This window comes from Zingiber officinale, chromosome 11A, assembly GCF_018446385.1.
Source record: "Zingiber officinale cultivar Zhangliang chromosome 11A, Zo_v1.1, whole genome shotgun sequence".
Lineage (NCBI taxonomy): Eukaryota > Viridiplantae > Streptophyta > Magnoliopsida > Zingiberales > Zingiberaceae > Zingiber > Zingiber officinale.
In genome coordinates this window covers 17427426-17452256 of record NC_056006.1, presented here as the reverse complement: position 1 = coordinate 17452256, position 24831 = coordinate 17427426, and the positions used below count along the sequence as shown (strand labels likewise).

General features: G+C 37.8%; 1 protein-coding gene across 4 annotated transcripts; it reads right to left on the bottom strand.

The window, feature by feature from the left end:
* Window positions 1-2203: 2203 nt before the first annotated feature.
* Window positions 2204-9026, bottom strand: LOC122031187 (BTB/POZ domain-containing protein At2g30600-like). 4 transcript variants are annotated; one of them, XM_042590324.1, is made up of 13 exons: window positions 8869-9026; window positions 6887-7697; window positions 6456-6785; window positions 6074-6301; window positions 5040-5201; window positions 4173-4385; window positions 4030-4077; window positions 3903-3949; window positions 3694-3826; window positions 3528-3602; window positions 3370-3450; window positions 2776-2844; window positions 2204-2673 (listed from the first exon to the last, which is right to left on the bottom strand). In XM_042590324.1, the coding sequence occupies exons 2-13, from the start codon at window positions 7682-7684 to the stop codon at window positions 2455-2457; spliced, it is 2403 nt and encodes an 800-aa protein (XP_042446258.1). In that variant the 5' UTR covers window positions 7685-7697; window positions 8869-9026; the 3' UTR covers window positions 2204-2454. The 4 variants fall into 4 exon arrangements, with proteins under 4 accessions (XP_042446258.1, XP_042446257.1, XP_042446256.1 ...); XM_042590323.1 differs by having other exon boundaries at window positions 8775-8872; XM_042590322.1 differs by lacking the exon at window positions 8869-9026 and adding an exon at window positions 8498-8561.
* Between the last annotated feature and the right edge of the window lie 15805 nt (window positions 9027-24831).

Below are 24831 nucleotides of genomic sequence, written 5' to 3'. Positions count from 1 at the left end.
TCATTTTCGTTCAAAATGTTTTCATTTTTCTTTGATCAAAAGTTTTTTTTGTTTGAAGAACATAATTTTTTAATATTAATGGTCTGGTTCAATTTAAATAAGCGTTTTTATTTTACAATTTTCAATGTGGACTATCTCACCTTTCTATTGAAATTTATTTTTCAATTTATTTATCTTAAATTTTCTAATGTGAAACTATTTCACTTTTAAATCATTAAAATTTCCAGTGTCATTTAACTCTCTTAATTGGTAACTCATTAACTTCATTTTATTTTATTTCTCTATTCAATACCTAATTTATTGAGTTTATAAATATCATTTCACTTGTATAAGATATTTAATAATAATTTATCAAAAGATATAATTTATTCAATAATAAAATTTTATATAGTGAAGACTATTATTGAACATGCAAAATTGATTAAAAGATATATAATATATATACGTAGTCACATTAAAATATAATAATATTAATATTAGATAAAAAAATTATTGATATCAAGTGCAAACAAAGCGGCATGAAATTGCAAAATGAATAAAATAAATATATCTTTTAGAAGAGGCAGTAGAAGATTGTCGGTTTTAATTTTTTGTCCTAAGTGGATAGGTGTCTTTTTTTTAAAAGAAAATTATATTTTTTTTAAAATATAAAATATAAATAATAATCTTAAACGATAAATTGAATTATAATTGGCGGTTTCAAATAATAAATCATAACTGTATTCGAAGGTTAAGATTTAAGATGGAGTTTGATTGAATGATAGGAATGATTATAAGTATGAATTTAATAGTAAGATAGAATGAGAATTATAATTATTCTATTTCTTTATTTCTAAATCCATCAATCAAACTTTTTCTAAAATTTTTCTAACTGGTATAGTTATAAATCCTTGAATAATTGGTTCGGAATCGTAATCAAATCTAAGCATAAGGTGTTCAGAAGAACTGCAAGATGAACTGATAGGAATTTTTAATCGAATAACAAAAAGAGAATCAAACATCACAGAGAATTACTTGGGGTTAATTGATTTTTTAAATTTGTATTTATTTAAATTTAGCACAGCCCTTTATTTATATAGAATTTAAAATTTATATAAAAATTTTAAATTTCTTATAGCTTTTATTTGTTTCAAAATTACTTTAAAATTAGATTTTTCTTTTTCAAGGTTTATAAAAGGATACTTCTGCAAAGCTTCCTTGAAACTTAAAAGTCTATCTTAAAACAACTTACGCATTGAGTTAATTGTCGAATCTAACTACATATTAATTGACACATTGAAATAATTAGATACTGAGTTTCTATCCCTATTATTTTGCAATAGTTCCAATATTTTTTTCCATGCATTAATTCTTAAGCCTATAAATCAAGAGTTAAATTGTATGATGCCAAACTTATTTGATAAAGTAATCGAATTAAGTTAGTCGAGTCTAAAATGAATAGTTGCTCAAGTTTGATTTAATTTCTTTTTAATAACTTGAGTTTGGTTAAGTTTAATTTGAAGATAGTTCATTTAAATGTTATCAAACTTTTAATTCAAACTTATTTGATTATTTTAAATTTTTATATTTTAAAATTTGTTCCCATTATTACTGAGCTTGATAATAAAAATTTATTTGATTCAATATTGAATTTGATAATAGAAGTTTATTCATTTTAAAAATTTATTTATTTATTAGGTTAATAAGAGTTTATTGATAACTTGGTTCATAAATTTTATATGTTTAATTTATAAACATTATTCACAAGCAATTTACAGTATCTATTTATAATATCTATGAACATTAACGAATTGAATATATATATATATATATTCAAATTTATTTATTTAATTTAATAAATTATTTAAATTTATTTATTGAATTGACCTTGTATGTATTGAACATAAATAAATTCTTACTAAATTAAATACCAAACTTACTCATGAAAATTTAATTCATTTACAACTCTATTAATTTAGTCTAATTTGGATTTCAAAAATTATAATTAAAATAACTCCTATTTTATTTTTTTCCTATACTATTTTTAATACTTTGTAAGAACTATTTATGTTGTTTTTCCTTTGATAATCCTAGTATCAAATTCTTCAAACCAGCTAATATAAAAGGTGATTGACTCGACCCTATACAAATTTTCACTGGCCACCACCAATGTAAAAACTATTTACATATCATAACCTAGTGAAACATGTTATGCACAACAGTGTTATCATTTGAACAAACAGAGAAACTTAGATTATTCATCCCCAGCCTACACTATTTTTAACATCATTGTTTAAGAGTGGCTTATTGACTTTGTAAGAACTATCTACATCCCACAACCTAGTGAATAATGTTATGCAGAAACAATGTTACTATTGATCAAACAGAGAAACTTAGATTATTCATCCATCCATCAAAACCATCTGTCCCCTTCATACATTATTCATATGACATGATGATCCAAATCTGCTCTCTTCAGATGAAATAGCCATACAACTCAATGAAGCAGATGCAGAAGTTCCAAACGTTTGCATCACCTGATGAAGGGCCCCTTAAAATGACTCGAAAGAACCTAAATGGAAGAAGTGCCATAGAACCAGTTATTGGCCATGATGCAAACTGGCCAGATCGGCAAATTGTTTGGTCGTCATCGTGAATTCTTAGATTAGTCCAGTTTTCACCATCCATGGATCCCTGGTTGTAACATAGTCAGTGATTTCGCCTTTGCATTCACCCTAACGAAGCAATTACAGAAGAAAGGTATCGAATTAGAGGTAGTGGAATAAAACCATTTACCTGAAAAGCCCAGGACCTCATGTACGTCGAGGAGCCATCTTGCCTCACACTATAATAATTGCACATCAGCTGCGAAGGCAGAGCGGGGAGACAATGAGACGAACAATAATCAAAAGTTTGAATTTTTCATGTGAATAATTTTTGCATCGACATTGAAGAGCAGTAAGAACCAAGTCGAAGCATAAACAAGATGGTGACATCAATCAAACATGCCAATGAAGCCACATTAACAAGTTCTCTCACTAGTTCCTTCTCCCTATGATGCGCGTAAAAATGTTTAAAAGGGTTAATGATGGAATAGACTCTGTTTAGTTATCCACCATCCACCTCCAAACTATTTCAGTATCTTCTTGAAGTACTTCCATCTCCTCAGAGTAAACATGGCCATAAACACGGCGTAACTTTAAGAAAGTTAAACAGTTTTTCATTTGCCGTTACAGAGATTATAGTGTTTATCTCTATACATGTTTCAACACATGCAACACAAGTTCAAAATATAAAAACATTTAAGACTACGAGAGATATGTATTAAATTAGTACAAAAGTATACTTTAAGAGTTACGAAAAAGGAGCATGATCATTGAACATGAGTACCTGATGATTTTCACCGATATCTACCATCCACCATGAGCAACTTTGACCGCCTTCAAACCGAGGTCCAGCAAACGAGGTGGCCTATGGAATACCAGTAAACGACTTAGTTACAGCAGATCCAACTTTGAAGAATTGCCTCATGTGTGCCTATAAGTTACCTGATACGCCCTCGATACCAATGCCTTTGGGTCTGTGTACCTAGAAGCAGGGCTGCTGGCTGTTACAGTTACTTTCTGGGACATTAAATAAAGAAATGAGTCAAAGCGACATGCATACACATATAACAGGGATATGGGTAGCGTATCGTTGAGTTTGAAAGCTCACCTTAGCTAAAACAGGATTTACCCACGGGTGCTTCCCGTATGATGTCCCAGTAAAATATATTACACCGTTTCTGTCGCCATCACAGATGTATTGAAGCTCTTTGTAACTTGATCGTCTGTGCTGAAATCTCACACTGATACAAAAACCACATAAATTTAATTGCTAGAGGAGTTGCACTTCGAGTACAAGGTCTAGATGAGATAACTCACTTGTGACTGAGTTCTGGTAGCTTCACTCCTGTGATCGCTTCATTCACCTTTTGAATCATAAAGACATTAAACTTCTTTGAGAATTAAAACCATGGAATAAATTCTGGTAGACTCACGAATAACTCACCAGCTGATGAAATATAGGAATGTGCTTGCTAAGACCGCTATCTGCCAGCTGCGAACATTATAGTGTACCGTTGAAATTAAATAACCCCATAGCTCACAAGAACAACTATTCAAATTTATTCTTCACGACTTGGTGGAGCGTACCTTCTCAAGTAAAAGCAACGACATCAATGGGAAACGCACAAAACGTAGCAGAGACTCAAGTGAACGAAGCCTGTCTCCAAAACTTTGTTCAGGTGTGGAAGAACTCATTAGTTCATCAACTGTAGCCCAGCCACATACTTCACAGGCTTGTGTGCACCAAAGTAGTATAGCATCCAAAACCTTGTCTTCTGAAGTTACAGTCATATCGGGATGCTGAAAAGAGCATCACAAAAATGATAAGGATCCCTTTCTATAATTTCTCTCCAGGTAAAGAATTCCTAGGTATTAAAAAACCATATCATTTTTACCATCACTAGCTATTCAGATTGCACTACATTGAATCTCTTTTAACCACTGTCAAAACAATGCAACTGATTCGATGTAAGATATACAACAACTGAAGATGTATCCATAACTTACAATACAAATGGAAGGGTCTCTGACGGTGTTCAAATTCACAGCGCTCAGGTTGTTTCAGGCAACTATCTGCCAGGTGCTCTAGATATCTTAGTTTAACGATATAAACAAAGATTTGGCTAACTCTAATCATAAGCAAAGTTTAGGTCAAACCTACACTGAATGTGATTCATTATAAATTGCGCTAGAGATCAAAATGATGGAGAAGCTGATATTACTAGAATGGCTAGATGCTTTACATTAGTAGATAGAAAGGCATGATGTTCATGATCAGGATAATCACTTGGAAGATTGTGTTGACAAAGTATTGCTTTACCATTGAGAAATGAAGCTCTTATATTAGAGAACTCATGGCAACATCCAATATAAAACATAAAAATGAATGCAACCTAAAGTAGACAGCAGGTTTAGAACTTAAGACACATGTTAATATATCGAAACATAACATACCTGAAGAATATCCCTAAAGGTCGCCTCATCAAACAAGACAAAATCAGTGCTCGCAGTAGTACAGTAATCAAAGTGCATTGCAAAGTTCCTCTTGCATGTTTCTTCAAGCAGTTTATATGATTGGACTGATGAAACTGCTTGCAGAACGGTACAAACTATATCCTGCAACAAACTTTGATTGGTTAGTCTCAATTATCTAGCAATTTCTCCAAAATCTTCTGAGGCCTTGTCCATTAAATTTGCAAAACAGAAATAAGTCTTGAAGAGCTTGTTCCAGTTGTATGACACCAGCCCTGCACAATAATATGTATACAAGCTGATTAAGATCTTGCATTTTCTGCAGTGAGCTAATAGAATTGACCTCATCGGTGATATCCCACACCACCAAGATCCTTGGGCTATGTGCATGAATCAAACAGGTGCATGATGTTAATCTAGGATGCTTATGCTGATGCTTCCGAAAAGGACGATCACTATAGCATTACTCTTCAACTCAATTATGCTTGCTGAACTACTAACTTACAATAGAGTAGGGAAACCCCACGGTACAATTTTACTAAATCCATAAATTTTGCTTTTCATGATGACTGGATACCATGTCCTTAATTCATATACTATCAAACATGCCCAATAATCTTTTAGAGATTCTGGCACTTACTACTATTGATTCACTGATACCTTTGCCAATAAGACATGCCCAGTATAGCCAGTTCTAGACATTGCTAGGATTGCATATATTTAAATTAGTTCCAAAAGAGCACAAGACGTAACTACAATTTCATTTGATCAGCACAAAGTGAAATTTATTGGTCAAATATAATCTTCAAGTTCCCAGTTTCCAAACAATAACTGATTTAACGAACTTCATTGATCTGAAACATTAGAACTACCACATTGTTTTTAATTTTCAAATAAACCACCAACTTGTTTCATATTCTGCTCTCTTTTTGCCTTCATTTGAAAACTAACTTGAAAGGGAAAAATAAATATACAAAATAAATGTACAACTACATAAGAAAGATAAGGTAAACTACCTCTGAAAGACATTCTATGACACGTTTGCAGCATTCTTGCTGAAGAACAGTAACACCAAATTGGTCGGCAAGAAGTAGCAGCAGAATTAGAATGGGACTAGTCTCTAATATGTCCATGTCAAGTATCCCAGTGTACATAAACTGAAGCATGACTAAAAAAGCTTCAGAAGAAATATCCTTCAAATATATATCTGATGAACTGGTTTCAACCATTCCATTAGTGAACATCTGCCACAAAAACAGTTAATTTATATTGAAGTGATTGGTTCAAATGCTATATAAATATGTAACCAATAACTCAAATGGCTGAATGAATACAGGATACCTCACTGTGGATAATTGTTGTAACTATCAGTCAAGAATGGTCAAAGCACAAACATACCTTTGCAAATGGCGAACTCCATAGACTAAGCACGAGTTTGTGTGACCGAGCAACAAGGCCATGACCTTCAATATGTAGGTTTACATCACTGTGTTCACCAGTATCAAGGAAATGTTTTAGCTTTCCCACATCAAGAGGAACTTCATGAGGAAAGGTGCTGAATTGTTGAATGTGGGAGCTCAGATTTGTGATTTTCACAGTATTGCCAGAATCCAAAATCTTATTGCTTATCTCAAAACCCTTCATAATTTCTTCACATTGTTTATCTAATTCTGAAACTTTAAATTGGACACTTAAATCCCATAGAGGGGCAAGTTCACATTCTGAAATCTAGGTAAATTGGGGGGAAAAAAATTTTAAAACTACAAAGAATGTTATCAAAAGGAAAAAAAAATACAAAATATATTTCCTAAATATCCTGTATGACTGACCTGTGTCTGTCCAGCATAGATGAACTCCAGAAAGGCATGCAGAACAGGATATGATGTTAAAGGTAGTTCTATAACATTTTCATCGGTTAATTCTGAGAAGACTCCAGTAGCACATAGAATGACCTTATGTGCAGGAACAACCTTTCTTTCTGGACCAACAACAAACATTAGATCAGATAAATCCCAGTTCTCCAGAAAGTTAACCAGTCCTTGCTTTTCTAAGCTGTGATTCAATTCCTCCATCACATCACACTCATCATCCTCCCCTTCATAAACTTTGTAGTCAATGTGGCTCCAAATGGCATTGTTATGTGATTGCATGGGCAGTATACTGATATTTCTGTAACCCACATGCTTATCCCAGCTACTAAGACCAATATACTGAACATTAAATTTAGGTTCTGAATCAAGCCATTCGAAGATAAGGTTTTGAAAAGGATATTTCCCCTTGCCAATACTAATCAAGCCATCATATATGCTGATCCAATAACTCTGGAATGCTGAAGAGGTACACAAACCTACTCCAGCAACATCAACCACAGTCTTTCCACTTGCTTCGATCTTTAACCTTCGATTTCTATGGCTTCCCAAAATGATGGTATAGTTAGGATTATTATCCATTTTGTAATGATAATGTTGACTCCCTGCTTGTGCCCTGAAAACCAAGGTGACATCATTTTGAGCAAATGCTTCAAAGGCTATGCAACCACGCCCTGCTTCCCTAAACCTCAGTTCCTCGCACCAAACACACTTGAAAGGTGCAACTGTGAGGAATTTCTTTTGTTTTTCCACACCCATCCTCCTTATTAAGCTAAAAAAAACATAGACAGGCATTAGGATATGACTGAAGATACTACAAAGGTATGCATGTTAGTGTGAGAGGGTTAGATTCCATCTAAGACTATGGTTGAACTTTGAACAACATGAAAAAATAAAATAAAATAAGTACACACCCATTCAAATGTTTTGAACCATAACCAAGCAGCAAATGCAGTGTAAAGAAACAGCCTAAAAAGGATCAGACTACTCAACCAGAGGTTTGCTTCGCAAAAACAAACTTTGATATTAATAGAATATTGAGGTATATCCAACGAAGCAAATATTGTGCCAGAGTTATAGTATTCGATGCGGAGGAGGAAGGTGGTTTATACAATGGTGAACTGCTGAAGGATTAAACTGAGTGGAATATATACACACACACAAAGAAATATATGACAGAAACTCAGTATTGTCTTCATTCGCAAAAGAGAAAAATATCAGCGGCAAGACAAAAGTCAGAAATTAAATTAACTACGGAAAAATAAGCACCACAAATTATCACAACGAGCTGTTGCACTTCGGTACCACAAACTGCAATCGATAGGGATGCAAGCAATTGAATTTAACTATAACAGTCAAGAGTACAGAATCAGTGAAAAGACGGACCAGGATTCTGCGGCCTATAAAAACTTGCTTGGTAAGGATATGAAATGGAAATCAACAAAGAGGACGTAAACGCAAGCTTGAAGAACACGCTCCATGAAAAATGACCCTAAACGATTGTCCTACAATCAATTCTAAAGCTTCAAAATTCAAGAAAAAGAGATGGGAAAAATAAAACTCAATATTCACATTGCAAGAGATCCCCAATGACCGCCATGCCAGCTAAAACCCTAGGATACTGATAACCATATCCCTAATTATATTGCTTCCAAAACAGATGATCCTAGCTTAGAAAGAGACCACGATAAAGACAAAGCTGAGTCATTTGTTTGATCTTATCCAGAAAAACAAATATCTTCTTCCCTAGTTTGGAAACAGCAATCTGACGACGACGAATTCTCCACTTTAACCAAAATCAAATTAGCAAGCGTGTGCAAAAGGACTTCAATCACACTAAAAGTATTACCTTGAGAAGAAGTAGTAAGATTCCCAATGAAATGGAAGGATCGAAAAGAAAAATCGAAGGGAAATAAACAAGCACCGGATTTAGAAAGACTTACGAACTCCGAGATCCTTCGATCCGCCTATAGACTTCTGTTAGCCTTCCAATTTGGTCTTCGATCTGGTGGAAGCCTACATGGTCGCAGGATCGATCGTCGATTTGGATCTTTAGGGGGCGTGAAGAAACAGAGCAGCTTGGAGTGCCAACGCCACACCGCTCTGAATAGGAGGAAGCTGCGTGGGTCCGACGTGGGGCCCGAAGGTACTCTTGCCCCCGCTCCCAAACAATTTTTTTAAATATTTCCTCAGAAGTTTAAAAATATCAAAATAGCCCTGATAGTAATCATATTTATAACCGTTAATTTAGTTTAGATCTGTTAGATTAATTCATCCTATTAAAATATTTAAATAGATTGAATTAAAATTTTATCAACCCATTAAAATTAGATTAAGATGGGCTGACCTGAGTGGGTTGGCCCATTGCGGACTTGGATTAACTTACGACAGACTTGTTTGACTTACGACAAGCTTACTAGGAAAAAAATTATAAACGAGTTATGCTAAATTTGTGATTCAGGTGGCCCTGAAAATAATATATTAGTACATAAATTAGGGTAGGAAAAAAAATTCAAGTTAACAATAAATTTAACAAATATGAATTATAAATTGAGCGAACATTTAGAATAAAAAACTAAAATAAAGTAACAAATATTTGACCAATTTTTATCTTATTAGAACCAGCTCACTCATAAAATCGGATAACCAATATAATTAGATTTCTAAATCCATTAAAAAATAACTTAAAAAGAAAGTTACAAAATAAATTTATCAAGTTTAATTAGGTTTAGATTAATTAGATTTTAATTATATATATTATTATTATTATTATTATTATTATTTTATTTTGGTAGTGGATTACTAACCTCAATCCCCATTGAATTTGGTTGGATTGTGACTTTTTCATATTTTGAATAGATCATATGGAATTATGATTGGATAGGATGATGATTCGGTCCTAATTAATTGTGATTTTTTTTGAATTTATGTCTTCTAGATTATAATTTGAATTAGGATGGATGGTCGGAGGTTACTCCCACTTGATGGCCAGTAACTTGATCATTTATCCACCACCTATGATCAATGGGCAGCTTTTTATTTTCCGTTTCGATCTAAATTATAATTTGAAGGATAATGAACCAGAAAAAATTACAATCAATTATCGCTACCTTTTGATCACAATTTAATGTGATCTATCCCTGTGTCCCTTGTCAAAAAAATATGGAACTAGAGCGTGGAGACAAAAATATTATAAGGAAACTATAATATTAAATTATAATATTTAATTTAGAATATTATATTCTAAATTAATTTTAAAATATTTAAAATTAACTTTTAGATACCACGTGTGAATGATGTGATAATTTAGTTAGTTTTAATATGTATGTTTTAAAAAGCGAACAATAATATTAACAATTAATTATTTATCTCATTAAATAAATCAACTAGTTATAAATTATCTTCTTTTATAATTACTAATTGAGTCTTTTTGATTTTTTTCTCGATTAATATATAATATTTATTTATAGGCCGTACATATATCTCTAAGTTTCTAACATCTCACGTATTCTCTTAATATTTTTTAAGTTTTTTATCAGATCATCGAACAAATTTATAAAGTTCATTTAAATATAATTATAAATTAATTATTCTACTTTTATTTTTTTTCTAATTTAAATACGACAATTTACCAAACGGTGCACATAAAAATCTAAATTTACCAAAAGACATATATTACTTTGATATTTACCAAAGAACGCACTTTTTAAAATACATTTCCTATTTTACCCTCCTGATAATTTGACTTTTTATACTATTTTTCTTTTCTTCACTATATTTCTCTCTCTTCTCTCTCGGCAGAAGATAGGAATAACATTAGTCAATTTTTAATCACATTTTAATACATTTGAAGAAGCCAAAATAAATAATGGACACCATATTTGGACTCCTTGCAATTTTAGAAATCCACAGGAACTGAAATGGGCGCAATCGGAGCTTTCTAGGTCGATCAGTGAGTTTCAGTCAAAACCCACTGATGGACCTAGATAGCTCCGATTGCACTTATTTCAGTTTCTATAGATTTCTAAAATTGCAAGGAGTTCAAATATGATGTTCATTATTTATTTTGACTTTTTTTTATAGATATTAACAAGCAAAATCAGAGAATCGGCATAAAAGCCCACGTTGGTCCTGATATGGAATCATATCAGGCCCAAAGTGGGCCTGATATCATTCCATATCAGGCCCACGTTGAGCCTGATTTGAGTCAATATCAGGCCCAATGTGGACTTTTTTGTCGATTCTTTAATTTTACTTGTTAATATCTATAAAAAACCAAAATAAATAATGGACACCATATTTGAACTCCTTGCAATTTTAGAAATCCATAGAAACTGAAATGAGTGCAATCGGAGCTCTCTAGGACCATGAGTGGGTTTTGACCGAAACCCACTAATCGACTTAGAAAGCTCCGATTGCACTCATTTCAGTTCCTGTGGATTTCTAAAATTGCAAGGAGTCCAAATATGGTGTCCATTATTATTTTTGGAATTCCTAGTGGTGGACCATAGATTTTGAAAAACCCTAAATCTCTCTTTCTTTTTTTTTCTTTAGGCCTAATATGAAAAGATATCATGCCCACGTTGGGCCTAATATCTCTTCATATCAGGTCCAATGTGGGCCTGATATGGGATATATCAGGCCTAGTAACAACAAAAAATAAAAAAATAAAAAAAAGAAATAAAGAGAGATTTAGGGTTTTCAAAACCTCTGGTTCACCACTAGGAGTACCAAAAATAATAATGGACATCATATTTTAACTCCTTGCAATTTTAGAAATTCATAGAAACTGAAATGGGTGCAATCGGAGCTTTCTAGGTCGATCAGTGGATTTCGGTCAAAACCCACTGATGGACCTAGAGAGCTCCGATTGCACCCATTTAAGTTTCTATGGATTTCTAAAATTGCAAGGAGTTCAAATATGATGTCCATTATTTATTTTGACTTTTTATAGATGTTAACAAGTAAAATTAAAGAATCGACAAAAAAGCCCACATTGGGCCTGATATGATTCCATATCAGGCCCAACGTGGGCTTTTATGCCGATTCTTTGATTTTGCTTGTTAACATCTATAAAAAGTCAAAATAAATAATGTACACCATATTTGAACTCTTTGCAATTTTAGAAATCCATAGAAACTGAAATCAGTGCAACCGGAGCTCTCTAGGTCCATCAGTGGGTTTTGACCGAAACCCACTGATCGACCTAGAAAACTCCGATTGCACCCATTTCAGTTCCTGTGGATTTCTAGCAAGGAGTCCAAATATGGTGTCCATTATTTATTTTGGCTTCTTCAAATGTATTAAAATGTGATTAAAATTTGACTAATGTTATTCCTATCTTCTGAAGAGAGAGAAGAGAGAGAAATATAGTGAAGAAAAGAAAAACAGTAGCAAAAGTCAAATTATCAGGAGGGTAAAATAGGAAATACATTTAAAAAAAGCGCTCTTTGGTAAATATCAAAGTAGTGTACGCCTTTTGGTAAATTTAGATTTCCACGTGCGCCCTTTGGTAAATTGCCGATTTAAATACAATGACAAATTATGTATTAATAAATTTTAGTTAAAATTCAAAACAGGTCGCTTTCTTTTATAATCATCACACGAATGTTATTATTATTATTATTATTATATAGTTTTGATCTCCTGCGTGACGCGACTGTGCGCGTCGCACGGAGATCAATAAATAGCTTTTTTTTTTAAATTTTTTTTTTAATATTTTAAATTAAAAAAGTTAACATTTCCTTATATAGATTTTTAATACATTAATATATCCCCTCAACATATTACAATACTCAATAAATACTTAAATTAATTTAATTTTTTTTTTAAAAAACCAAACACTATAACCTAATTGGGAAGCCTGAACCTTAGAGGTAAAATCTAAAAAAAATAACTTTGATACTATAACCCAAAGCCTGAACCCTAGAGGTAAAATATATATATAAAAATAGCTTTGATACTATAACCCAAAGCCTGAACCCTAGAAATAAAAATTTTTAATTATTTTTTTAATTCAAAAAATAAAAAAAAAACAAAAATCAGTGATATCCTGCGTGCGCATAGTCGCGCATTGTGCGGGCGCGCAGGATATCAAAAGTATATATATATATATATCCCGATAAAATAATAAGATTGTACACTATTTTTTAATGATTAATTTTAAATAAGATTAATCTATTCTTAATAACTAATAAATAGATAAGCTTAATAATAATAATAATAATAATAATAATAATAATAATAATAATAATCTAATATTTCCTTTCAAACTTACGATACTGTAATTAGAAGTATTGAGAATTTATTAGATAAGAAATAAAAGCGTGAAGCGAAATGTGCCTTACTAAACATATCAATAATATATAACTTAGAATAAATGACAACGTGATGGTGCTAAGATGAAGATGATGACAAGTAATGTGATAATCAATTCCAATTGTTTCGTCTACTCATAAAAAATTGAATTGCAAGTAATTTGAATAGTACTCTGATGATATCACAATATAATGGAGTAGGTTGATGAAGAGAGATATCCATATCTGCAAGCTGTTGGAACCCCAAGGTTGTTTTGGTGTGATCAACAAATTAAGTTAGGTCCTATGTGTTTCTAACCTTGTGTCTAAGTGTGCAGGAGCTTAGGAGCACAGGTAGTCGAGTGGAAGACGCAGCTAGCGAGAAGGACAACACGCGGTGCGTCCGAGGGACTAGGCGCTGCGGAAGAGTACACCGGCGGACGAGAAGGAAGCGTGCGGTGGTTCCAAGGGATGAAAGCCGGAGCAGAAGACTGCTTGAGGAGCAAGAGACACAGCTAGTGAGAAGGACGACATGCGGTGCGTCCGAGGGACGAAGACTGTGGATGAGTATGTCAACGAATGAGAAGGAAACACACGACAATTCCGAGGGACGAGAAGCCCGAGCGGAAGCCCACTCGAGAAGACTGGAAGTTGAGTTCGGGTGAGCCCTTTTCCGGATGTCGGAGATCACCCAAGTGAGCGGATCCGGAGTTGAAGACCCGGACTGAGGCGACCAAAGCCGGAGCAGAGGACCCGAACCGAATAAGTCAACCGGAGTTGACTTTTGGGTCCGGGCACCCGGAACTGACCAGGGCGCCCGAACCCCTCCGGGGCGGTCGGAATGTACCAGGGCGCCCGGAGTTGACTTTTTAACAGATCGAGTCAAAACTCGATCTGAACGTTGGGGGATAAAATTTTATCCCCCCAGGATGCCTGGAACCCTCAGGGCACCCCGACCAAGGCTATAAATATAGCCTTTGTCCAGAAGTTTTTTAAACAACTCAGAGCAATTCATTTCCAACGCTTGTACGCTTCAGTTTTAGATTAGCTTCTTTATTTTGTGCTTTCACTACTATAAGAGGTTTCTCCGCCCGAAGGAGATACTAGTACGACATTCCTTGGATTAACAACCTCCTTGGTTGTAACCAAGTCAAATCCGGTGCCTTGTTTTTCTGATTTACTTTCTGCTTACTTCAATTTACAAGTGTTAATTTAAGAATTCGAGAAGGGTGCTTTTGTTTTTGTTTTACAGGGCTATTCAACCTCCCTTCTAGCCGGCCGCAATGGTCCTACAAGTGGTATCAGAGCCAAGGGGCTTCAGGAGGACTAACCACCGAACGAAGCAACGAGATGGCCGGACCAAACATCCACCCACCGAAATTCGAAGGGGATTTCGCCTCTTGGAAAAAGCTGATGCAGGTATTCTTTACCATCGATTTTGAATTAATGCTTACAATGGAATTTGGTTTTATAGCACCGGAAGGTAAGGAGAAATCTAATTGGACGAAAAAGGAGTAGGCCGACTTCGTGGCGAATGGCAAAGCAGAATACCATCTGCTAAGCGTTCTTCCGCCTCAAGAAGTCAACAAGATTGGGAACTACGACTCAGCAAAGGAACTTTGGGAGAAGTTCCTCGAGCTGCACGAAGGGACGTCCGAAGCCAAGCTCGCCAGAAGAGATCTACTTCGCAATCAGCTCACCAGCATGCGACTTGGGGAAGACGAGACAGTTGCGCACCTGCACTCAAGAATCAAGGAGATCATCATCGGACTCTCGAATCTCAGAGAAAAGGTAAGTAACCGGGATTCGCTAAGGTACGCTTTAAATTCCTTTCCTAGAAATACCAAATGTGCATCATTAGTAGATGCATTTTACATTTCTAAAGATTTAGAAAATATTTCGTTAGAAGCATTCTTTTCAACATTTGAAGTGCAAGAGTCAAGATGTGCAGGAATGAAGGAGCCCAAGAACAACGTCACCCTCAAAGCATCGAGAGACGAACCTGAGTCGGAGTCTTCTCTCGACGACAAGGAAATGATAATGATGGTAAGGCGATTTAAGAAGTTATGCAATTCTAGAAAAACTAACCATCCACAGGGTAGAAAGAAAAGGACGATCCGCTGCTACCACTGCGACGAAGAAGGGCACGTCAAGGACAACTACCCCAAGCTGAAGAACAAGGACAAGGAGAAGGGTAAGAAGCCTATCCAAAAGCGAAAGACCCTAAAGGCGACGTGGGACGATACGTCGTTGGAGTCGGAAGTCGAGGCATTCTCCGGACTTGCTATAATGGCAAGTCATCAACACGACGACTGCGAGTCAAGCTCTTCCGAAATGAGCATCGAGAGCATCGATTAAGGGGGAGCCATGTCGGAAGAAAGCAGCAGTTCAAGGGGAGAAACAGACAACGAGATTGACAAAGTAAGTGAGGTACGATCACTTCCTTCTGATAAACTCTTTAAGTTTGTTAAACTATTAACAAAAGACTGTTGCAAATTAGAAAAGAAGATTAAAAACTTAACAATAATTTTGGCTAAATCTTGTCCCTTAGAAGAATCAGACAAATCAAAAATTAGAAAATGAGAAATTGAAATCAGAAAATAAAGATCTAAAAATTCAAGTAGATAATTTGAAGAACCATGCATGCTCATCTAATTTTAGAAAATTTTAAAATTTAAATTGGTATTATAGATATCACCAGGGACAAATTAGGAATATTTCAAGAAATTATGTACCTAAGAAATATTTAGTTAATCCAGTAGGCTGGAACCTATTTTAGGTTCCTAAATCTTGCTTAGTCTAAATCTTAAACGAAATTAATGCTTTCAGTGAGAAAATTAAACAGTGAATTTCTCTATGAGGCTTTGTCTAAGGAAGTGGTTGTTGCTCCAATAACCAAGAAAGCCTAGTGCCTCGCCACGACTTGAAAGTCAAAATATTGAAATAAATGTTTAATTAACTTTCGGTCAAAGCATTAAAATTAGAATTAGTTAACGCTTTTAAAGTTTTTCAAACATTTTGTTTTCAAAAATATTTTTATACTTAGAAAAATCTTAAGTTAGAATTTTTTCTTATAATTTCACTTAGAAAATTTTCTTAAAATTTTACTTAATTTTTTTTAAAGACGGTTTAATATTGCAAATTTTTTTTTAAGGATCTCAAATTTTTCTAAATTTTTACCCTTAGATTTTTTTTTTACAACACCATTTTTTATGTGATCAAAGGGGGAGAAGGAAAAGTATAAGTCTAGGGGGAGGTAAGGTAGACCAAAATTTATATTTTTTTATTTTTGCACTTAATTGCAAATTTAGTTAAGTTTATTTTATGTCTATTTTTACTCTAGCTTAACTTGGGTTGCTCATGTTGGTGTAACCTTAGGTCAAGGTTGACCTGATTGACCCGACTCGAGTTGACCTGACTCGAGTTGTATTTTGATGTTTGACAAGAACAAAAGAGTTGTATTTTGATGGGAGATTGTTGGTGCAACCTTAGGTCTAGGTTAACCTGGTTGACCCGAGGTGAGTTGACCTGACACGGGAAAAGTCCAAGTATGGGAACTTGGCAAGTGGAAGTCGGAGAGGGCTCGGTAGCTCGTTCTCCGGACTAGGTCAGAGAGGGCTCTGTAGCTCGTTCTCTGGACCAAAAGTGGAAGTCGGAGAGGGTTCGGTAGCTCGTTCTCCGGACTAGGTCAGAGAGGGCTCGGGAGCTCGTTCTCTGGACTGGATGGAAGTCGGAGAGGGCTCGGTAGCTCGTTCTCCGAACTGTGGTCAGAGAGGGCTCGGTAGCTCGTTCTCTGGACCGGATGTGGAAGTCCTGGTGAGTGAAGCCAGGCAGATGGATAAGTCCTGGTGAGTGAAGCCAGGCAGTGGGAAAGTCCTGGTGAGTGAAGCCAGGCAGACGGAAAAGTCCTGGTGAGTGAAGCCGGGCAGATTGGAAATCCTGGTGAGTGAAGCCAAGTGAAAATCCTAGTGAGTGAAGCTAGGTGAAAGTCCTGGTGAGTGAAGCCGGGTAAGGAAAAATCCAGATGGATCAAGGGTGATCGGACATCTGGTGTTGAGAAGGTCAAGGGAGTGACCGGATACTTGACACGAAGAGAAAAGTCCAAGTGGGTCAAAGGGATTGACCGGACACTTGGTGGGGAGTCTTAGCAGGTCAAGGGAGTGACCGGATGCTAAGCATGATGTACCAATAGGTCAAGGTTGACCGGATGTTGGTTTGGAAGGTTTGGGACTTGGTTTGGGCAAAAACCAAGCTCTGGATCGATCAGTGGATCGATCCAGTGATACACGGGGTATCTGGATCGGTCTGGTGACCGATCAGTAACCAAACAGTAGCCTACTGAGTGTTATCTGATCGGTCAGCAGACCGATCAGTGATCGATCAGTAGACGATCAGAAGGAGATCACTTTCGGGATGGAAAGGACCTGATCGGTCATGGGACCGATCAGGGAAGGACCTGATCGGTCTCCATGACCGATCAGGGAAGGGCCTGATCGGTCTTGTGACCGATCAGGACCCTTGTGGACCGATCAGGATGAAGCCTGATCGGTCCACATCCTAGCCGTTGCGTAGCAACGGCTAGTTTCTTTCTGTGTCTACTTCGCAGGTTATAACAGGAGTTCGAGGGCTTGTACAGAAGTACTCTTACTCTACTTCTTCCTTCTTGCCCCTGCTCCTTGCTGTGCTTGAGCTTTGTTGAGCTCTCTGCTTCGTGAAGCTTCGTGTGAGCTTCCCCGGCTGGTCAGTTGCTGCTGTTCTTCCGTGAAGTTGCTGCTTCATCAACGGAAACCAGTCGAAGGCAAGCAAGATGTTTTAAATTCATATTGTTTGTATTTCTTGCTGTATTTCTATCTTGTTGTTGCAAGTTATTGTGGTGAGGTTTCTCCACCCACAAGGAGTATTTATTAGCCGGTTCTCCGGGGTCTCATCCACCGACGGATTGATAGGCTTTGTCCACCTTACGGACACGCCGAGGAGTAGGAGTTTCATCTCTGAACTTCGTTACATCGCTGCGTCTAAGGTTTGATCTTCTCGTTCTCGTTTCTATTTAGTTATTTCCGCTGCGCTAACCCTAATCGTAGGAAGAAACGAAAGAATTTGGGGTCAGCTATTCACACCCCCCCTCTCTAGCCGCGACCATCGGTCCTAACAAGTGGTATCAGAGCAAGGTCGCTCTTCGCCGGATTAACAACCGAGGGAGCACAAGCTAGAGATGGATCAACTCGGAGAAGACATCACAATTCCACCCTTCTACGATCGCGACGACTTCGCGTTTTGGAAGGTAAGAATGAGGTATTTTCTTATGACTAACCTTGAAAATTGGAGTTGTGTTCAATTAGGTTTCAAGCCTCCGATGGACAAGAAAGGAGAAACCCTAGAGAAGAAGGAGTGGACCAAGGAACAAGTCCACCAATCCCTAGTCAACGATGAGGTATTGAAAATTTTTGAATTTTCTTTATCTAATGATATTCTATGTAAGATAGGTGGATACAACAATGCCAAGGAGTTGTGGAACAACTTGGCTAAGTTCCATGAGGGGAACTCCAATTCAAGCCATGAAGAGGAGTTAAGTGAGCCAAGTAGCTCACTTCATGGAGGAATGGATTTAGAAGTTGAGGGCCACTCAACATCTAAAGAAGAAGAGGAGGAGAGTTCTTCTTCAAGTTCGGAGCAAGAAGAAGAAGCTTCTACCTCCGGAAGGGATGAAGGAGAGAGCGTTCATCCATCCTCAACTCTAGGTAACTCAAACCATTTAGTTTCTAGCAAATTACACATAATGTGTTTTGAGTGTAGGGAAATTGGACATGACAAGAGTAAATGTCCAAAGAGGGTTAGAAAGACTCCACCGGCGCCAAAGGTCAAGGAAGCCGGAGTCCCAACACGCAAGGGCAAGGAGCACGTGGTGTGCTTCCAATGCAAGCGAAGGGGACACTATAGGAGCCAATGTCCGAGGGGGAGGCAATCTCACAAGGACAAGAGACCGAGCACATCGATAGGGGGAGCTAAGGCAAACCCTAAGGTAATCTCTAAGGCACATTATTACAATACTAGTAAGATGCATGCTAGTAGTTTGATTGCAATTGACAATAATGATAAGCATGATAATTATAGAAATCGATACACATGCTTAGGTGCCAAACATGTGAGCCTAGATAAGGATAACACTAGGAAAGTCAACCCTAGGATCAACTCATCTAAGGTTAAGGAAAACCTAGGTAGGAATCCCAAATCAACTAGACACATGCCTAGAAATACCTCAAAGAAAAATGAAAAATTAAAAATTGAGGTATTAGAGAAGGAGAATCAAGTCTTGAGGTCAAGACTTGATACTTTGGAAAAGGCTCTTAAGAACTTGGAGAAGTCATCTCTAGGGTTTAAGGGTCAAAAACCAATGTCCAAGGACAAGAAAGGTTTGGGTCACAAACCTAAGTCCCAAATGGTCAAGTCCACTTATCATAATGTTCCATTCGATTATGGAACAAAATCTAGGGCTAGGAAGACCATTACCAAGGTCACAAGGGGAGTCACCCCTAGAGTGGATCTTGATGAGTCCCAAATGACCAAGGCTTTAAAGCCTAGGAGGGTCATTAGGAGGGTTGCTAGGGAAGACATCCCTAGTGAATATTTAGTGAACCCAATGAGCTCCAATAGGTATTGGGTTCCTAGGAGTGTGATTTCATCACGCTAGATGAGTTAGGGTGTGCCAACCTTACTTGAATAGGTAGTTAACCTAATCATGGCAAAAGGTGGCACTTTAGGAATCTTCAAGGTGTAATCAAGCCTTGGAAATGAAATGGAAGATTATTCCTAAGGTGTTTAAGATGTGCCAATAACAATTGAAGAGTTTTCTAGGGTCAATCTAATTGGCACATAGTGATCTAAAAATCCTTAGTATATGATTTTAGGTCTAATACACTTAGGAATATGGATTTTATGGTAAAATGATAAAAAATGGTAACTAAGGCTAGAATTAGGTATTTTCTATACCTTGACATGTTATTTGCTATATAGTGTTTGCCATATGCCATGTCATGACATCATATTTATTTTATGATCATTTGAGATGTCATGATAATGCTTAGGTTAGTTAAATGTCATGATTTATTTAAGTTCCATACTTTATGCCATGACATCATGACATTGACACATGTTTCATTTATGATATCATTATATGCCATGTCATCATCTCTTATCTTGCATTTATAATCAATGAAATTGATTTAAGGTTAAAAACACAATTTGATATGGAGATCAAATTGATGTTTAGAAAATGCATGAGACCTTAGTCTAAGCTAACCTAAACTCATATCTCACATCAAAAATTGACTTGAATGTGTTTGATACACCTTAGATGTGTGTGAGATATTAGGATGATGAGTTAGGATCAAGGTGCATAGCTCTTGTACCTAGATGAACCTAATTCGAAATTGGGGATCATAGGGAAAGCTCATGTACAAGTCATGTACATTTAGCCCAAAGATTGTGGTCCTAAATTAAATGGTTTAAAATCATTTCAAAATTGATTTGAAAAATCTTGATGAAGCTTTTCTAGTGATAGCATTCATCATTGAACAAGTTGATACAAAGATAAGTTAACTTTGAGCTATTTCAAAGACTTTTGAACTTTGTATCAAGAGTTGAAAATGGAACTTATTTTCATAGAAAATTATTTTTCCATGATAGTATATGTTATGAGGAATGTATCCTCAAAATTTTACAATTTTTGAAATTTTCTGTGATTTTCTAGAGGTTTCTGAATTTCGGGAGAAGAAATCAGAAATCAGAGTTGTGGACCGATCAGAGGGGATTCTGATCGGTCCAGGGGTGCCTGGATCGGTCACCGTGACCGATCCAGGGAAGACCTGATCGGTCTGGTGACCGATCAGGGCGTGCTAGTTTCCTGAAATTTCTGAAATTTCAGCAATGAAGTTGGAGTTTTGAATTTCTAAAGGGTTGAAACTCTCCAAGACATTGTTGGTGCAATGGTCAAGGGGGAGTTGACCTTTAGGGGAGTTTTACCTATTGGTCAAGGGGAGTTGACCTTTAGGGGGAGTTGTCATGAGTGATATGGGATTATCACTAAATTGACTATTGACATTAGTATCAAGGGGGAAATTAAGGGTTTCAATGAAAGGTATGGGACTTTCATTAGGAAGAAACTCTTGACCTTGATTCACTCCTTTTGATGTGTGTCAAAAAGGGGAAGAATGTCTAGAGAATGTTCAAGGAAGAACATTGGAGTTAGTGGGAGAGTTTGTTGATCACGACGAGTGAAGTTGTGAACAACGATAACTTACTCTTCAGGGGGAGAGTTTGTTGATATGTGCCAATAGGGGGAGAATGAAGGGTTTAAGTTAGGCCTTCATTATTTAAGAAGGAGGTTGCCTTCTTAGAAGGAGAATGTAAGGTTGTAACTTATGTTTCATTACCTAGTGGCATGAGGAAAGTTGAGGCTATTGGATTAGCCTAACTTAAAGGTATTGTCAAACATCAAAAAGGGGGAGATTGTTGGTGCAACCTTAGGTCAAGGTTGACCTGGTTGACCCGACTCGAGTTGACCAGACTCGAGTTGACCAGACTCGAGTTGTATTTTGATGTTTGACAAGAACAAAAGAGTTGTATTTTGATGGGAGATTGTTGGTGCAACCTTAGGTCTAGGTTGACCTGGTTGACCCGAGGTGAGTTGACCTGACACGGGAAAAGTCCAAGTATGGGAACTTGACAAGTGGAAGTCGGAGAGGGCTCGGTAGCTCGTTCTCCGGACTAGGTCAGAGAGGGCTCTGTAGCTCGTTCTCTGGACCAGAAGTGGAAGTTGGAGAGGGCTCGGTAGCTCGTTCTCCGGACTAGGTCAGAGAGGGCTCGGGAGCTCGTTCTCTGGACCGGATGGAAGTTGGAGAGGGCTCGGTAGCTCGTTCTCCGAACTGTGGTCAGAGAGGGCTCGGTAGCTCGTTCTCTGGACCGGATGTGGAAAGTCCTGGTGAGTGAAGCCAGGCAGACGGAAAAGTCCTGGTGAGTGAAGCCGGGCAGATTGGAAATCCTGGTGAGTGAAGCCAGGTGAAAATCCTAGTGAGTGAAGCTAGGTGAAAGTCCTGGTGAGTGAAGCCGGGCAGATTGGAAATCCTGGTGAGTGAAGCCAGGTGAAAATCCTAGTGAGTGAAGCTAGGTGAAAGTCCTGGTGAGTGAAGCCGGGCAAGGGAAAATCCAGATGGATCAAGGGTGATCGGACATCTGGTGTTGAGAAGGTCAAGTAGGTCAAGGGAGTGACCGGATACTTGACACGAAGAGAAAAGTCCAAGTGGGTCAAAGGGATTGACCGGACACTTGGTGGGGAGTCTTAGCAGGTCAAGGGAGTGACCGGATGCTAAGCATGATGTACCAATAGGTCAAGGTTGACCGGATGTTGGTTTGGAAGGTTTGGGACTTGGTTTGGGCAAAAACCAAGCTCTGGATCGATCAGTGGATCGATCCAGTGATACACTGGGTATCTGGATCGGTCTGGTGACCGATCAGTAACCAAACAGTAGCCTACTGAGTGTTATCTGATCGGTCAGCAGACCGATCAGTGATCGATCAGTAGACGATCAGAAGGAGATCACTTTTGGGATGGAAAGGACCTGATCGGTCATGGGACCGATCAGGGAAGGACCTGATCGGTCTCCATGACCGATCAGGGAAGGGCCTGATCGGTCTTGTGACCGATCAGGACCCTTGTGGACCGATCAGGATGAAGCCTGATCGGTCCACATCCTAGCCGTTGCGTAGCAACGGCTAGTTTCTTTCTGTGTCTACTTCGCAGGTTATAACAGGAGTTCGAGGGCCTGTACAGAAGTACTCTTACTCTACTTCTTCCTTCTTGCCCCTGCTCCTTGCTGTGCTTGAGCTTTGCTGAGCTCTCTGCTTCGTGAAGCTTCGTGTGAGCTTCCCCGGCTGGTCAGTTGCTGCTGTTCTTCCGTGAAGTTGCTGCTTCATCAACGGAAACCAGTCGAAGGCAAGCAAGGTGTTTTAAATTCATATTGTTTGTATTTCTTGCTGTATTTCTATCTTGTTGTTGCAAGTTATTGTGGTGAGGTTTCTCCACCCACAAGGAGTATTTATTAGCCGGTTCTCCGGGGTCTCATCCACCGACGGATTGATAGGCTTCGTCCACCTTACGGACACGCCGAGGAGTAGGAGTTTCATCTTTGAACCTCGTTACATCGCTGCGTCTAAGGTTTGATCTTCTCGTTCTCGTTTCTATTTAGTTATTTCCGCTGCGCTAACCCTAATCGTAGGAAGAAACGAAAGAATTTGGGGTCGGCTATTCACACCCCCCCTCTCTAGCCGCGACCATCGGTCCTAACAGCTCACACAAAAAAGGGAGAGAGTGTTGGAACCCCAAGGTTGTTTTGGTGTGATCAACAAGTTAAGTTAGGTCCTGTGTGTTTCTAACCTTGTGTCTAAGTGTGCAGGAGCTTAGGAGCACAGGTAGTCAAGTGGAAGACGCAGCTAGAGAGAAGGACGGCACGCGGTGCGTCCGAGGGACGAGGCGCTGCGGAAGAGTACACCAGCGGACGAGAAAGAAGCGTGCGGTGGTTCTGAGGGACGAAAGCCGGAGCGGAAGACTGCTCGAGGAGCAAGAGACGCAGCTAGCGATAAGGAAGGCACGCGGTGCATCCGAGGGATGAAGACTGTGGATGAGTACGCCGACGGACGAGAAGGAAACACGCGGCAATTCCGAGGGACGAGAAGCCAGAGCGGAAGCCCACTCGAGAAGACCGGAAGTTGGGTTCGAGTGAGCCCTTTTCTGGATGTCCGAGATCACCCAAGCGAGCGGATCTGGAGTTGAAGACCCGGACCGAGGCGACTAGAGCTGGAGCAGAGGACCCAGACCGAATAAGTCAATCGAAGTTGACTTTTGGGTCCGGGGCGCTCGGAATGTACCGGGGCGCCCGGAGTTGACTTTTTCACAGATGAGTCAAAACTCGATCTGAACGTTGGGGGATAAAATTTTATCCCCCAAGGGCACCTGGAACCCTCAGGGCGCCCCGACCAAGGCTATAAATATAGCCTTGGTCCAGAAGCTTTTTAAACAACTCTGAGCAATTCATTTCCAACGCTTGTACGCTTCAGTTTTAGATTAGCTTCTTTATTTTACGCTTTCACTGCTGTAAGAGGCTTCTCCGCCCGAAGGAGATACTAGTGCGACATTCCTTGGATTAACAATCTCCTTGGTTGTAACCAAGTCAAGTCCGGTGCCTCATATTTCTGATTTACTTTCTGCTTTCTTTAATTTACAAGTGTTAGTTTAAGAGTTCGAGAAGAGTGTTTTTGTTTTTGTTTTACAGAGCTATTCAACCCCCCCCCCCCTTCTAGTCGGTCGCAACGGTCCTACACAAGCAACCAATGTAACTAAACTATCTCACAAGTAATTGAGGCTATGACACGATACTAAACTTTTGTGGAAGTTCTAGAAATAACATATTATTTTTTACTCTTCCAAGAAATGAGGGAATCACTTAGAAAAATACAGAAGTAGTAGTAGATTTATGATCCGTAGGATTATTAGACCAATAAACATCAGAGTATGCACACAACTCCAAAGATTAAGTGGAAGGAAATAAAAGGCTTTGA

Bases quoted from the DNA above. Each gene is read 5' to 3' on its own strand.
- LOC122031187 (XM_042590324.1), bottom strand. From the start codon at position 7,684: ATGGGTGTGGAAAAACAAAAGAAATTCCTCACAGTTGCACCTTTCAAG. The intron at 4,386-5,039 runs GTATGTTATGTT...TGCTCTTTTCAG, and splicing joins CCTTTAGGGATATTCTTCAG to CATCCCGATATGACTGTAAC. The intron at 3,451-3,527 runs GTAACTTATAGG...GGTATTCCATAG, and splicing joins TGGTATCGAGGGCGTATCAG to GCCACCTCGTTTGCTGGACC.